This window comes from Polypterus senegalus, chromosome 2, assembly GCF_016835505.1.
Source record: "Polypterus senegalus isolate Bchr_013 chromosome 2, ASM1683550v1, whole genome shotgun sequence".
Taxonomy (NCBI): Eukaryota; Metazoa; Chordata; class Cladistia; order Polypteriformes; family Polypteridae; genus Polypterus; species Polypterus senegalus.
Genome location: NC_053155.1, coordinates 134,126,948 through 134,144,456, shown reverse-complemented (window position 1 = coordinate 134,144,456; position 17,509 = coordinate 134,126,948). Strand labels below are relative to the sequence as shown.

Sequence of the window (17,509 nt, the reverse complement as noted above, 5' to 3'; positions counted from 1 at the left end):
AGAATTCAACTATTGTTCCATTTATATTGTTTCATTCAAACATTTTGATGCATTTATGGCATTGGTATGCCTTTATTTGTACACATCTTGCAGAACATATTTTATGAATGCATTATGGCTACACAAGGTCTCTACTTTCATTATCATACCTTTGACAGTGCAACTTTTTCATTTCTAGTTGATATCTTGTACATTAGTGATCTTTACATTTTAAGCCTATGGTTTCCAGTATAAAAGATTGGAGTTTCCACAAAGTCCCAGGCTGTATCAGTATTATAAAAACAAACAGAATGATAATCCCATTATGATACAAAGGGTATAGTTACTGATCTACTCACTGGGAATATAGAAGAAGTTCTAAATAATTTATCAATTTTCGTGCACATCTATTGATTTTAGGAAATTCTACAAACTCCAGATTTATTTGCATTTGCCTCTAAAATTGATTCCCTTCTGAGGTCATTGGGTAAGCTGCCTCCTGTTCCCCACACATTCAGCTCTGCAAAAATTCCAGTCTCTATCATTTCCTCCTGCCATGGAATGGCGATGTTACCAGAAGCAAACTCATCAAAGAATTCTTTATCGACTTCTTCAAGATTAACTCCTCTGACAGTGGAGAAGGCTCCCACATCCTGGATGTCTTTTGCATAGACAGTTTTTGAGTCTGGAATGAATGGCGGTGTCAGTATACCTGGAACAGAGAAAAAATTAATAAGAAAGCTTAGAGTCAACAGCACATATTCAATGTAACCCTTAGTACCCTCTAACAATCCCAAATAGATGACATAATTTTAATAGGTGATTACAAGTCAAACATATTCACAATGGTGTTTTACTTATTCATACTGCTGGCTGCAGCAGTAGTTGTGCATGCGTGTATGAGCTTTTGTTTGTCTATGTTGCCATGATACCGGTCTAATAAATTGGTCAGGTTAATTTTTGCCTTGTTAAACTATTAATTTGGCCACTTTATGTTGTCTATGAGTCAAAGAAGAGCACTGTTGTGCTATTTGTTTTTTATGGGCTGAAGGTATTGTATATCAGGAGCATTGTCAATTTTCAACACATTATAGAAACAACATTTTGCCTTCATGAATGGACACACGATGTGTTACAAAACAAGAAAGATCAAATTACTCATCCATGTTCACTACTGCTTTCATACTGAACATACAGTACCCACAACATAGTTCTGGCACCATTGATGAGACAGTGACCCATCCTCAGATCAATCATGGTTCTGCTTATGAAATCCTCTGTAACAACCTTGGTTCTCGTGAGGTTTGCACACAGTGGGTTCCAAAACAGCTAATGGAAAAACATAAACTTTGGCATTTTGAAATAAGTCCACATTTTTTGAATTGCTGTCATGACAAAGCTGATTTGACTTTGTGAGGTACAGTACATTGCTGCCTGGGAAGAAACATGGATCCACCACTGTGAGCTTAAAAAGTAAACTCCAACATCTGGAATGCAATCATCCTATATTGCCTGTCACAAAGAAATTAAGGATGCAACTATCAGCAGGAATGCAGGTTTTTTTTGGGACTTACAGGGTCTGATACTGAAACATTATGTTCAGAGGGGTTTTGTGAGAGGTGGAGTTGCAAATTGAAGTTAGCAATCTCAGAAAACCTTTGAACTAACTGTCAGAAGGTGTAGTGTTGTAGCATGGCAATGCTGGCCCACACACAGAAGCTCAGACCACTGAAACTCTTAAGAAACTGAAGTTCACGGTTTTAGAAATTGCTCTGCACATTCCAGACCTTGCCCCATCAGATTTACCTGTTTTGTTATCTTAAAGGCACTCTAAGAGGTTGTTACTTCACCACCAAAAGGAATGCAAGGGTGCATGTCTTCCTTGTCATTCAACCGAAATATTTTTTATGAGGGCATACATCTACTTGTCCTCTGTTAAACTAATGGCAGAAGTACACTATGTGATTTTTCTCATGAGTGTACTGCTAGCTTATCAATAGCAGGCATACATTAAGTGATTTTTATGTGCTCACAAATAGTTGGAAGCCTTTTGAACAATCTTGAGCAATTGCGTTTTGGGACCGTTGGGCAAGATTTTTTGGCACCACACCACCACAATTTAACACCACGAATTGTGATACGATATCTCTGATATCTTTGCTGTATCTTTAGTGTGGTATTAAATGTTACATACAAGTTGATAAATATTTTGTATGTCTTTATTTGTAACTTAGGCAAAACAATGTAATATTAGTGTTACATAAGTGAGAAGCATTCATGTTTACCCCCTAAGACTAAGTCAGGATAGTGAATTTTACGACAGGGTTGGGGGAAGTGCCTCAAACAAGTTTGGCAAGTGAGTCTCTGCAGGACTCTCTCAATCAACCCCAACATTAAAGCCAGACTGCCTAGCTAGCAAACTTCAGCTCAACAAATGGTTTTGGGGGCAGAGGTGAAGGTGTTTTCTGCCCCATTGGACTGAAGTATGGCTGTTTGGAACTTATATCAGAAACCTTTAAGTACCATGATGCCCTATTGGCTGTAGGGGTTGAAAATCTGTAAATTTGCTTGCTTTACCTCTTGCTATCTCTCTGACCAAATGATGAAAAACAATCTCACACACAATGAACTGAAAAGGACAACACAATGAAGAGCACAGCTCGGCAGTCATATTGAGACAGGTATGCGGCCTGCTCTGAAGAAAGCTGACCAAAAATGTAGAGACATTTTAAGTAACTAAGAAGATAGTGTGCCGCCTGAGATTACACATCAGCATTTATCAGGTTGTATGGCTGCTGCTATTCAAATGTACTTTGCATATTGTTATTATTTATGAATGTTATCAATAATACATTATTTAAATTGTATCTTAACTCCTGCTTGTCTTTTACTACACCTAATTGCCTGAGGTTATACTGTAGATGTAGAAGGGAAGGTGGGGAGAAATTATATGGTACAATACCTTATAAACAGTGGTAAGTCTGTGAGATTTGAGGCATTCTGACAAAGACTACCTGTTAATAATACAAAAGGGGAGTAATATAATACTCTACCAAGACAAAACAATCCCTGTTTTTTGTTTTAATAACAGATTGCCATAAATGTAGCTAAACTGGCTATCAGTATTACTTTGATTAGCTGGTATCCTTTGACTAGTGAACTACTATGCTAATATGTTACTTATGCTAATATTCATCCATCCATCCATCATCCAACCCACTATATCCTAACTACAGGTTCACGGGAGTCTGCTGGAGCCAATCCCACCCAACACAGGGCGCAAGGCAGGAAACAAACCCCGGGCAGGGCGCCAGCCCACTGCAGTTATGCTAATATGTTAAAAGCAAAAATGTATAGTGCTACCAGGAATTTGTAGCTGCTGGACAATGTCCCTTCCTGCTTCTTCTTTGAAGGCCCGGTCATTATATTTCTGGGAAGAAGTATCATATATTGGATATTTTTTGCCACAACTTAACCAGTCAGTCCTCCATTCACAAATATTTTGCAGCCATGCATGCAAAAATATAAACACTGAATCACTTCCTGAGTGGACAAAAGGAACTGAAATACAGAATTGACTTGTATCTGACAAACTCATATTGATTGTCCCCCATTTTTTTTAACATGTTGAAAACCATAAAGAGCCCATAAGTAATTTTTTATCATAATGTATCTCATTTAAAGCCTTCAATGACTTTCTCAAAATTTGGTGCTGATTTGAAAAACTACTGACAACTTGGGCTAAAATCACATAGTGTACGCTAGGGCCAGAAATTAAGGTTTGAATATTCATTTTAAAAAACAGTAACAGTCAAAAATATATTCAAATGTAGGTTAGAAGCTCTAATATGTTTGTACATTACATATTTTAAAAATTTTATCAGTGTTATTGAATTTTTTTGTTTGTTTCTGGTGCTTCTGCAAAGTGTGAAGTGGTTGTGAGCTGTGCATTGCGGTTTAAAAGACAGCCTTCAGATGAAAGTAATTCTTGAAAACATAACCCTTCACAAAAATGGGATTCTCCATGCATACACAGTGATCTGACTAAAGAGAAAAATGGAGCCACATACAGTCTGAACTGCCTGTAATTGATACATTTTGAGAAACCTGTACATAATTACTCATGATTGCTTAAACACGTTAAATGCAGCCTTTATTTTAAAACTAGGCTGACCCGCCTTTTAAGGTGACCGACTTTTAAGTTGACCACTTCTTAAGGCAATTCAATATGTAGATCAATTTGATATTTTATACAAACTCATTAATTTGGTTATATTGCATTTAAACGGTATTACTTTAATACTCGTAGTTTCTGTTATTTTTGTGATGAAATTTAAACTTTTTTTCTATATTGAGGTTGCCCTTTTGAACCCCCCTGATATTTACTACGCGGTGAGGCATTTGTACTCCATCAACATTAATTATTTCCAGAGACATAATTTGTGCATCGCGCACAAAAGCAAGGGAACGATGGGAGCACCAAAACTCTGCTCACATCATGTCGCTTCGTACCGCAAGCTGCAAGTAGTAAGTCTGTGATTAGCGGAATAGAAGAAGATATCGCACAGTCTGGAGTAATAAATCATCTTTTACCTGGAAAAACAAAACTACAAATCCCATCGTGCATTGCAAAATGGACGGGGTGTGTGTGAAACTCCGCGCCTGCGTAGCACTCACGGGGTGGAAGGACAATCCCGACCGATTTTATATAGAAGGACTCCATCCCAACCAGCTATGTGGCTTTTTTGATCCTTGCACACAAAAGGTGAAAGGTTACTGTCTGTCTCTGTTTTACAGATATACTGAAGCAATTTGAGTATGTTTCCTCATAATATTTATTTAGCAGACACTTTCATTCATAGTAATTAACAAATTCTGTAGAAATGAGCTTGAGTGTTTGTCAGGAAAGTTAACAAACAATACACAGCAACATTTTAAAATAAATCACATGCATATGCTATAGTTAGTTTAAAATAAATGTTTATAATACTGGGTGCCAGTTGAGTGCTGCTGGTGGGAGGCAGCAGTCAAGGAATAACATAACGGGACTTGAGTAAAAAATTAGTTTTCCCCTTTGCAGCAAAAATATAATACATCCTTCCATCCATCCATTATCCAACCCGCTTTATCCTAACTACAGGGTCACGGGGGTCTGCTGGAGCCAATCCCAGCCAACACAGGGCTCATGGCAGGAAACAAACCCCGGGCAGGGTGCCAGCCCACCGCAGAAAATACAATACAGGTAACCTTAATTCATACATTTTTTGAAGCCTTTATTTTAGACATTGTGTCAAGCCAGTACCTACCTAAAGATACAGTGTAACAGCATACCATGTTTTGGCTCAGGTAAATAAATGTGCATTGCTGACGTTAAAAATGTTCTTTAAAAAAGTGATTTTAAAGCCATTTAAAAAGGACATTAATGAGAAAGGAAATCAGGTTTTGTCTGCTATAATTGAGATTTAAGAGGGATTTGGAACAGGATTGAGCACAGAACAACACCTTTATGGTTGAGAAGTGTTCTTAGTACAACTGTTGATCCAAAAGCAGAGCAGTACACCACTCCGCGTTTTGTCACAGAAAATTCACTTATTACATTATAAAAATTACTTTTCTCAAGTTCTGTTTAAATATGGGCTTACACATCTTTTTACACATGATAATTATTATATCTGTACAACTATACACATTGCCTCAAAGACTACTGTAGCCTGTGAGTTTTTAAAGAAAGATATCATTAAGATATTCATCGATCACAACAATTAGCTGAACATGCATCTTTAGGATTTGGGAGGAAAAAAAAGGAGAATTAGGAGAAAACCGCACAGGCATGAGACCATGCAAACTCAATATAGATGGAGCTGTAGTAATAATAATAATAATAATAATAATACATTTTATTTATTTGTAGGTGACTTTCTAAACACTCAAGGATACCAAACAATAGACAAAACACAGATTATAAACAAAAGTAAAATACAAAAGTTAAAATCAGACAGAGCAACTGTAATCAAAGAGAAAAAGCAGTCTTAAACAAATGAGTCTTAAGTTTAGATTTGAAAGTGAAAATTATTCAATATTTCTAAGCTCAGGTGGTAGTGAGTTCCAAAGCTGGGGAGCAGAGCAACTCAATGCTCTGCTTTCCATTGTGGTAAGACGGACGAAGGGGACAGTCAAGTGGATGGAAGAAGAGGATCTAAGGGTACGGGAGGGAATGGCAACATGGAGGAGGTCAGACAGATATGGAGGGGCAAGGTTGTGGATAGCCTTAAAAGTTAGTAGGAGAATTTTGAATTGAATTCGGAACTGAACTGGAAGCCAATTAAGCTGCTCAAAACGGGAATGATATGGTGAATAGAGGAGGTTCTAGTAATGATGCGGGCAGCTGAATTCTGGACCAGCTGAAGCTTATAAAGAGATATGCGAGAAAGACCAAAGAAAAGGAAATTGCAATAATCCAGACGAGAAGTGACAAGGCTATGAACAAGGATAGCAGTAGTGTGGGGAGTGAGGGAGGGGCGAATACGATTAATGTTACGCAAGTGGAAATATGCAGACCGGGAGATGATATTGATGTGGGACTGAAAGGATAAAGTACTGTCAAGGATGACATCTAGACTCTTAACCTGTGGGGAAGGGGAGACAGAGGAATTATCAATAACAAATCAAAAGTGATCAGTTTTCGATAATGTTGATTTTGTACCAATGGGGAGAACATCTGTTTTGTCACAATTTAATTAAAGAAAATTTGAAGAAAACCAGGATTTGATTTCTGCTATGCAATCAATAAGTGAGGAGGGTGAAAAGGAAGCAGTAGGTCTGCTAGTGAGATAGAGCTGGGTTTCATCAGCATAACAGTAGAAGCTAATGTTATATTTACGAAAGATATTGCCAAGGGGAAGGAAGTAAATAATGAAAAGGAGGGGCCCCAGGACAGAGCCCGGGGGCACACCTGAAGTAACAGCGGTGGGTTGGGATGTGAAAGTTTTAAGCTGAACAAACTGAATGTGGCCTGAGAGGTAGGATCTGAACCAATCTAGTGGAGTGTGGGTAATGCCAATCGAAGATAATCTATTGAGAAGAGTAGTGTGACAAATAGTGTCAAAGGCTGCACTCAGATCAAGGAGGGTGATTACTCTTTCATCAAGCTGAGCGGCCATACTAGAAATTTTCCTCTGAAATAGTTTAAGTGGTGCCAAATGGCGCTGTGAGTGGGCAAGACAATTTTAGTATTGCTGGTAGAGTTACTTAGCATTTACTGTTGAATTGCCTTCTCTTGTCGTAATACAGTAACATTTGATTAGATATGATTAGATTAGGTTAGATTTTATTTGTCCCCAAGGGGAAATTAAAATTTTACACTCCGCCCACACCCAGAAAAAATAAATAAACATAAAAACTTCTGGCTTAGATAAAAGAGAACTGCTGTTGTCAATAACAGGCTTGTGGGAGGCAGTAAGATGACTTTGGACCTACTTAGATTGGATCACAGGATTATATTTAAAGTCATTAATATTTGGATAGAGCAGGTCCACCTTGTAGTGTCCACAAATGGAACATGCCTAATAGATGCTTGATTTCTTGTTTGAAGTCACCAGCATTCAGAATGACTCATCATTAATATATTGGTACAGAGTGGATCATTTCTGTTGTTGAGTCAGCCAGGATGTTGTAACTGACATGTTTCCCAAATACTACCAGATATTTTCCATAGAATATTACTCTTTAAATATTTATGGGGAAAGGATTTGTCTGCAGTTATGGTTTGTTGTAGGCACATGTACAATACATTTCACTCTTTGCTAGTTTGGGCTGTAGATAACTACCCATTGTCCATCAGCTTATCAAGACTGCCAGGGCCTTGTGGTTGATGGCTTTATGTTACAGAACAAGAAAGTCAATATGGTTAATTGCCTTCATATTCTCGTCTTCATCTAAATTAACCGTTAACATCTAGTGTGTCAAGATAGAACAGCCCTTACCCAGATCAGCTCTAGTAACCTCCAGTTTGACCAATGATGAAATTGAACACAATGACTAAGTGTGAGATTTTAATCCAAGATGATAGGTCACTGGGCCACTGTGCTATCTCTCAATTTAAATACTTTCAATTCAGTTTAGTCTCATTATGCCATATAATACAATGAAAAGAAATACTGAATAATGCACATTGCCTTCAATTTCTTGTTATATTTTGCTTACTGAAATATAGTATGTGTGCTTTAATTTGGCAAGTGTGTTAATATTTTTTTTTTATCTCAAGAAATGTCAAAAGAAAATGTTTTCTTTTCAATAAACTGTAAAAAAATGCATATGTTACATTTGGTGAAGGTCATCTCCAAAAGCAATTGCACTGAAAGAAATAAATGACAAGTAATCATCTGGCTGTTTATTAACCATCTTTTGCAAACAGGTTTGACTATAGCTTGTTAATTTCAACCATTTTATACATTGAATTACCTAATTTATTCATTAATTAATCATTCTGTGAAGAACTTTCAATTGTTAGATTAAACTTTGCCGTTACAAATATTAAAGTGATCAACAGAATTTCTGTTAGACATTTCCACTGTGATGTCTTTATGTTTCTTCATTGAAGTAAAATGTTATTATTACTCCTAATAATATATAAACATACAGTGTGGTATAAATAAGAATAAGATAATGAGACATGTGCATTATCAAGGACTTTCTCAAAAGTAGTATTGATTTGACCTGGCATGTTGTGTTGTGATTAGTTTGCTAAAAAGAAAACAGTTTTAGTCTGCAACCATAGCCGATGTGTGGAGCCTTTTGGATTAGTAAATTTTGTCAAATTTCAAAGAACAGATGTTGTGAGCTCTACAGTTTCATTTACCAGTACACCTTTACTAATCTAACTATTCAGAGCAATTTTCTTATATATGTGCACTATGTTATTTATAGCTTGTATTATAACATCATTCAAAATTTCATACAAAAACATGATAATGTGTATAACTAACAACTAAATTAATGGTTTCTTAATAATTCTAATACTTTATTCCTGGTCAATATGATATTCTCGGGTTTCAGTTGTTTCTGGAATAACATCAAGGTTGTTATAGCAAGACACTTTAAAGTCAGCCTGTGACATTATAAAGCAGAAGTTCCACAAGAAGGCGTCCAAAATTGAGCATTCAATGGAAACAAAGACCCACCCTTTGCCATTCATGATTAGTTGTGCAAAACCCTCCATGGATAGGTGAAAATTTCTGCAAACATTTAAATTCTCAAGGTAAACAGATCGATGTTATTAAATAATATGAAATTGTCTGCCTTTGTGCAAATGGTTTCTCCTTTATGATGCAAGTGGCTGACCTTAGAACTTTGTGTGTGTGTGTGTGTGTGTGTGTGTGTGTGTGTGTGTACTCTATGATGGACTGTCACCCTATCCATGGATTATTCCTGCCTTGCACCCAGTGGTTGCTGGGATGGGCTCCAACATCTCCAAAACCCGGCTCTGGATGAACATATTTGGAAAATGAATGGATGGATACTTTGAAAGTAAATGGAGCAACAGCCTTGATGTTGTTTCAAAAACAAAGGAAACTTAAGGATAGCAGATCACCCCATTACTACAACTGTTTTTGGACCTTTCTCTATCAATTTTGTGATTTACAGTTACTAATAATCTCTTTGAAAATGTGAGTCATTTTCAAACTGCACACCTGCCTTCAAGAGACAAACAAGATGTGTTACAGTATGTAAGGCTATTCACACAGTGAATATAATGTGCAGGCTATACAGGCGAAGCCTTCCAGTGACAGAAAAAAAAACAATCATCTTCACCTGCTTCCAGTTTTCTCCAATTAATTTCTCTGAAGAAAGGATGTTTCCGAAGTTCATCACAGTTTCCTTTGGTAAATCCAAGACGTTTTCCAGGATCCTTCTCTAACAGCTGCTCACAAAATGATTTTGCCTCTTCACTGAATTTATCACTATACTGTACAGGATCATTAAGAATCCTCCTTTTAACCTCCTTGTTTTCTACCTGCAAAATGGGAAATAGAAATTGCTTTACTAAATTCTATTTAACCCTTTAAATTCAGAAAGTGATTATTATGTGCAATCCAAATCCTTTTGTTCACAGAATTGTCAACACCAGTTTATCACTATAAATATCTTATACTTCTTATAAGGACATACTTTAGAAAATTATTTTGTATTCTGGGAATACAAATGAAGCAATTGCTGATAAATGTGGTGCCCTTTCAAATAAATCAGGCCCATTTGGGAAGTTTATTAAAGCATTATTATTATTTAACCTGCTGGGGAATCATTCATTCATTCATTCATTTTTTACCTCTTGTCTGAAGCTGGATCGTGGGGGGGAACAGTCTTAGTTAGGACTAAATGCATTTTTTCCCAGTCACCAACTCATACTCTGGGACTTACTCTGAGGACAAGGTGTTCCCAGGCCATCTGGGAGATAAAATCCTTCTAGTGAGCCCTGGGTCTTCCCAGTGTCTCCTCCTAGCCAGTCATGCCCATAAAACCTCCACAGGGAGGTATCCAGGAGGCATTTGTATCAGATGTCTGGACCACCTTGGCTCCTCTCAATTCAGAGGGTTAGCCCTCTCCTGGACATCTGCACTTCTTTCCCTATCTCTAAGTGATTCCCTGACCACCCTGAGAAGAAAGCTCATTTTGACAATTAACACCCATGCTCTCATTCTTTTGATCATTACCCAAAACTCACAGTTGAGGGTAGGGATGTAGATTGACTGGTAAATTGTGAGCTCCACCTTCTTTCTCAGCAAATTCTTCACCACTACAGAATGGTATAATGACCGCATAACTGAGCTTGCTGCCCCAATCCTTCAGTAACTCACCTCACAGTTGGAGAGGACAGTTCACCTTTACCCTACTGAGGAACATGGCCTCAGATTTAGAGGTACTGATCCTCATCCCTGCTGCTTCACACTTGGTCACAAACCGTCCCATTGTGTGCTGCAGTTCGCAACCCAATGAAGCCATCGTCTGCAAAAAGTAGTGACACGATTCTAAGGCCACCGAACTGGACCCCTTCCTCTTTCCAGCAGCACCTTGACATCCTGTCCATGGTGGAGTTCCACACCCATTAGAAACAGTATTGATGTTTTTCTGGGTATATAGACACAGCTCTCACTGTGATTATACAAGGACCAAATAGCCATTATTAGGAGGCCCATAATCTCATACTTTCCCAGCACATGTAGACCTATTGGGCGTACTCCTATGCCACCTCCAGAATCCTCATAAGGGTAAAGAGCTGGTCCACCCTACCTCGGCCTGGACAGAATCCACGTTGCTCCTCCTGTATCTGAGGTTCCACGACTGGGCGGAGTCTCCTTTCTGCTACTCTGCCATAAGCTTTTCCAGAGAGGGAATATTATTACCTGATGGTTGGATCCTCCTGTTCTCCTTTTTTAAAATTGGGACCACCACCATTCCAGAGGCACAGTTCCCAAAGACCATGCAACAGTGAACTGGAGCATCAGCCATGACAGCCCAACAATGTCCAGAGCCTTCAACATTTCTGGGCAGATCTCATCCACCCCCGGGGCCTTACCACTGCAGAATTGCTTAACTACATCAGTATCCTCCCTCAGGGAAATTGGCATTGAACCCCCATCATCTTCTGGTGCTGCTTCCTTTACAGAGGGTGTATCCATCAGGTTCAGATTTTGCAATAATATTGTATTTAAGAAGAGAAATTTTATATTAAGATATTATTTAGCATTCTCAGACCTTCTTAATCTAGTTCAGGGACACAAGGATCCAAAGCGTATCCCAGTAACATTGAGTGTATAGTATGGCAGGAACAAGCTCTGGATGTGGTGCCAAAAAATTGCAGGGAAATGTTTAGATTCACTGCTTAGCCTTGCATATGTCTTCGGGTGTGTGGGAGGAAAACCCAAAAACTCATGGGAAAACCATGCAGATATAAGAACAATGTGCTAGCTCCACACTTTATATAGCATGCAGACATTTTCAAGAGGCTTGGCAGTCATTTAACTAAGGATTTGAATGAATGAGATGTGTGATCTAAGCAATTTTTACCCTGGTATGATTATCGGTGCTACACATGGTGTTTTTAGCATCTCGGAAACATCTGCTTTCCTGGGATTTTCACACACTATTGTTTATTCAGAGAGGAGCAAATCTGTGGACAATAACACCTTAACAAGAGAATTCAGAGGAAAGTTGACAGACTCGTTAACACTAACAGCAGGGACATAAATACTCATATATAAGTTCTTTATAACATGGATGTGCAGAATGGCAGCATGGAAACCACAATATGTTCCATCATGAAGTGGATAAGCTACAGTTGCAGAAGACCAAGCTGGACTCCACTTAACTCAGAGAAGTACAGAAAAAATTAAAGTACAATGGGCATATGATCACAAAACCTGGATGAATGAAGATTGGAAAATTGTCAGCTGGTCCAGCAAATTTCAGTTTTTACTGTGTCAAGCAGATGTCAGGCATAAATTGGTATAAAACTGCATGTAGGGAACAGAAACATGACAAAAACGTTAAAAAGGTTAGAGCCATTATAGGGTCAAAACAAAACCGCGAGATGTAGCTCCTCCACTTAGTCCATACCAAAAACAAAATGAAACACTTCCCTTGATACTGTGACCAAAAAGTTCTTCTTTTCATAAAAATAGATATGTTTTTGGACAGGGTGAGGCTATAATCACTAAATCCAGAACTGTAAGCAAAAGGCAAGTGTTGTTCAATCAGACAAAGTTTCGTTAAGGGGTAACACCATAATCATAGTTGTGAGATCTAATAGTCAGAAACCTGAAACTACTAAATAGTTTTAGTTCTTTTAAAAGATTGACTCTTGATTCTTGATTTAAACTTTGGGCTGTCACTTTTAAAGAGCATGGGGGCTGCTGCTTCACCAATGTCTCCAACAAGAAGTTCTTCCCTGGGCATCCATCTTGACTTGTGTCAACAGTACAGACTGCTAGTGGTGGTTCAATCATGCGAAGAATGCTTCCTGGCACCCACTAGGCATTTCAATACCATTTGAATATCAATTGAATGCCATGCTCAGAATAATGTGCCATGTTACAAAGCACACTTCTACTTAGCTTGTTCTATTAACATGACATTGACCTTACTTCAGTCCAGTGGCCTGCACAGACCCAGATCTCAATAAATTTTGATGAAGTGGAATTGGAGAATCTCAGCATAAGCTTGTGGCTGAAAAAATATGTGGAAACTAGGGGGTTCCCCCCAGTCTCTTCGTTCGCCAACCCCCCTGGCATGGCGCTTCGAACATTTAAAAAGATGTACAGCAGCTGTCCAACTGTTTGTCTTTTATTTCTGACCCCGGGAGTGGTTAAATCTTTTGGCACAAAGTCTCATCTTCCGGGACGTGGGTTCTTGATATTTTTTCATTTATAATTTAAAAACGGAATAAGAATCTGAAAAATTAACTACATCATATTAAAGTTTGATAAATTCTGAAAAGAATGATACCAAACATATATATGAATAATAATAATAATAAATTTTATTTATATTGCACTTCATATTTTAGAAATCTCAAAGTGCTACATAGTAAAAACAAACATAATAAAACAAGAAAATCTATGTATGCTTTAACAAAATATCTTTCTAAAAAGATGAGTTTTTAGATTCCGTTTAAAAACATCAGTCGACTGTGGGGCTCTCAGGTAATCAGGGAGGGCGTTCCACAGTCTCGGCGCCACAGATGAAAAAGCCCTATCACCCATACTGCGAAGCTTGGTTCTAGGGACTTGGAGAGTGTTAGTGTGTACAGAGCAGAGAGTGCGTGAGGAGGTATGAGGGGTAAGGAGTTCCTGTAAGTAAAGGGGGGCATGTCCAAAAAATGCACTGATGGGTGAGGAGAACGACCTTGAACTCAATTCTGAGAGGAACAGGGAGCCAGTGAAGGGTTTTCAGGATTGGGGTGATATGGTCATGCTTTTGCACCCTCATCAGGATCCTGGCAGCGCAATTCTGAATATACTGGAGTCTCTGAATACTCTTGCCAGGAATCCCGATGAGGAGCGCATTACAGTAATCCAACCTGGAGGAGACAAAGGCATGGACGAGCTTCTCTGCATCTTCCAGGGTGAGAGTTGGTCGGAGTTTAGCAATATTCTTGAGGTGGTAGAAGGAAGACTTACAGAGGTGTTTGATGTGGGCGTCAAAGGTGAGTTGAGGGTCCATTTTAACACCCAGATTGGTGACAGATGTGGAAAGGGGAATGTTTTGGCCAGCAAAGTGATACTGATGATGGTAGAAGAGCGGAGATGGTGTGATGTGCCAACTAAGATGGCTTCTGTTTTGGATCTGTTTAGCTGAAGAAAACTGAGCCTCATCCACGCCTCTATCTCCTCCAGGCAGGTAGTCAATGTAGAGATTGGCAGAGGAGCAGTAGAGGAGGTGGGGGTAGTCCTGAGGTAAAGCTGAGTGTCATCAGCATAGCAGTGAAAAGATAAACCATGTCTGCTAATGACATTTCCAAGGGGGAGCATGTAGATGGTAAAAAGGATGGGGCCTAGCACAGAGCCCTGTGGGACACCACAAGTGACGTTGTGGGTATGAGATTTTGCGCTGCCCAGGGCGACGTGCTCAGTTCTGCCGGTCAGGTAAGATGTGAACCAATTTTGAACATTTCCAGAGAGTCCAATGGTGTATTTCAGGCGGTGAAGAAGAATGTTGTGGTCTATTGTGTCAAAAGCAGCTGTCAGGTCAAGGAGGATGAGTAAAGAAGGGGAACCAGTATCTGCTGTTATCAGAAGATCATTGGTGACCCTGACCAGGGCTGTTTCGGTGCTATGGCCAGGGCGGAAACCAGACTGAAACTTTTCAAACAGATTATTCAGTTTGAGGTGGTCATGAAGTTGAGTTTCAACTATTTTTTCCAGAACTTTAGAGAGAAATGGAAGATTGGAAATGGGCCTATAATTGGAGAGAACTTCAGAATCCAGGGTGGGTTTTTTCAGTAGGGGTCTGATGACAGCAGTTTTTAGTGAAGAAGGAATATGGAATATGTAGGTTTTAAAATAAGCCAGATTTAAAGTGTGAGAGAAAATGTCACATAAGAACGTTGCATAAAATCGTTGCACAAAGATTGTGTGATACTATTGAGTTGGCATGGATAAAAAATCCTTAAGAATTTTTTCAAGCATCTTGTTTAATCAATGCTTTGCAGAACTCTGAACTGTTCTAGAGATAAAAGCTGGTCCTACCTGCCGTTAAGCACAGTAGGTACAATTAATATGGTCACCAGTAAACGTGATGTATGCTGTTAGACAGGTAGTGTGACACTGTGACTGATGCTTTTGCACTTCAAACTCTGATGTCTTGAATTCAAATCCCACTACTGACACTGTGTGAGCAAGTCATTTTGCCTGTAGGTGCGCCAACTGAGAAAACAAAAGAAATGTAACCAATGGTATATTAAATGTTTTAAGTTTCCTTGGATGAAGGTGTCATCCAAATAAGTAAATAATAAGTAAGTAAATAAGAAAATAAGTAAATAGTAATAACATGAAGAGAATCAGCATCTGTAATCAATAATACACAAACAACAGAGGAGGCAAGGAGGTCCTTTTGGATTGCATTATTATCAAGATAAGTAATAGAAGTACAACTATGTATGGTAGCTTAATGGAACACAGTGGACATTTCATAATTATTTTTGAAGTTATGGGACATTTTAAAATCAGAATTTTCTCGTGCAGCAGATTATAGGTGGGACTGAAAAGTCAACGTAAAAACCTTCAAAAGCCTCTGATTCCCAGAAAAAGTAATAATGTTCACTTGGAGTTTAGTTCTGTGATTAGTTACTGCTCTGGATATTCTGTATTCATGTAGCACAGGCAGAGACGACCTAGTACAGAAGTAGTATTTGGTTATTTTTATAACAGAAGTGAGGTCAGAAAAAGGTGTATTCCAGCTGCAAAGGACGTATGGAAGTCGCAGCATTTAAGAGCCAAATGTGGACGATGCATTTGTGTCATTTGTTTGAGCTTGAGTGCTCTACAGTACCCCCCAAAAAAAGAATAATAAAATTTTTCACTGATAGAAACAATGACCAGTGGGGCATAAAAAAAACAACTTATATTTCTAATATTGAACTTTTGCAGGGTTTTGTAGCTTTTTGAGAAATCTTTGGCAAGGAAGTGCATCCATAAATAAAGCTACACCTTTACAAGGAAGTGAAAAAATATTGTTAATCTGTTAGTTTTAAACACAGTTGATCAAATACTCATTACATTTATTGATTATGTTACTATAAACCTATTGACTTATTACTCACAATAAAGGTAATACACTAATACAGATAAAGGCAGCGCTGAGATTTTCCTGCTATCTTCATAATGTCCACAAGAGGGCCTGGACATTTTTGAACTCACATTAATGTTTATTCTTACAGTTTTTTTGTGAACACTGAAGTCATGCTTATGCTTTTCTGTTCATACTATTGTGTATATCTCATTGTACATTTAGGCTACATTTAAACTAGTGTCAGCTAATTCATCCTCATATTATCATTTTTAAAATTACTTAATTTAGATTAAATCTAAGTGAGACATTGTGATACAATAGTTGCTTCTTGGATCCTACATCCTGGGTTCAAGTCCTGTGCCCTGTTGTTCTACATGTAGAATTTGAATTTTTTCCCGTACTTTTGTGGATTTACTTGAGTTTTCCTCCCACATTTCCCAAAGGCACAGAAGTTAGGTTGGCTGTCTTGATGGGGAGCTGTATGGGCCTATTGATGGATTGGCATCCTATTCAAGGTTGTTTCTTGATTTGAGCATGATGCTAGTGGGACTGACTCTTTTCCCTTGTGACCCTGAATTGTATTTATTAGGTCTGAAAAATGCACGTAATCCATCCATTTTCAAAACCTGTTAAATTCATTACAGTGTTGAAAGTTTTCCTCTTGTATCTAAAATACATTCATACTAAGTTGATTGGCCTTCACGTTTAAAGTTTTGGATTAAGCAAGCTCACAAAGTAAGCGGACGGATAAGTTTTTAACCTAAATGTCTAGTTACTGTTATGCTTCCTATCTAATAACTGGGTTAAATGCCCCCAACCAAGACTTATTCATTTCAATCACAGTACATTAAGATTTGTCATCTGCAATAGGTTAACAGCATTTTAATTCAAGAAAACCTTCTTCAACCCAATATAACAAAATAAAGAGTACAGCTGGAGGATACAATCCATATTTCTGAAATTGGTCTTCAAATCTGATCCAATCTGATTATATAAGAATTCTTATTGTCATTTCTGAATAAACATTCTTGCTACATTTTATTGTGACCAACTGTTTAGACCCACAAAGTTTGATACTGGCGTAATGGTTCTCATAACGAAACACACATGACAAGAACCAAATGTTTTTGCAGTATATTTCAGATATAGCAGAGAATAAAAATAAGTGAAACTTTGAAGTCACTTAGCCTTGAAAGACAAAGTAGGAGTGCCTTCATTTTCAAAGAATCCTGTGTGTATATTCTAA

General features: G+C 38.1%; 1 protein-coding gene across 1 annotated transcript in view; it reads right to left on the bottom strand.

Annotated features, from left to right (window-relative positions):
* Window positions 1-395: 395 nt before the first annotated feature.
* grk1a (G protein-coupled receptor kinase 1 a) overlaps window positions 396-17,509 on the bottom strand; it is a 44,405-nt gene continuing 27,291 nt past the window's right edge. Inside the window, exons 6-7 of the mRNA XM_039746095.1 lie at window positions 9,790-9,991; window positions 396-691 (exon numbers count right to left, since the gene is read on the bottom strand). Coding sequence (XP_039602029.1) covers window positions 396-691; window positions 9,790-9,991 — 498 coding nt within the window. The remainder of the gene's footprint in view (window positions 692-9,789; window positions 9,992-17,509) is intronic.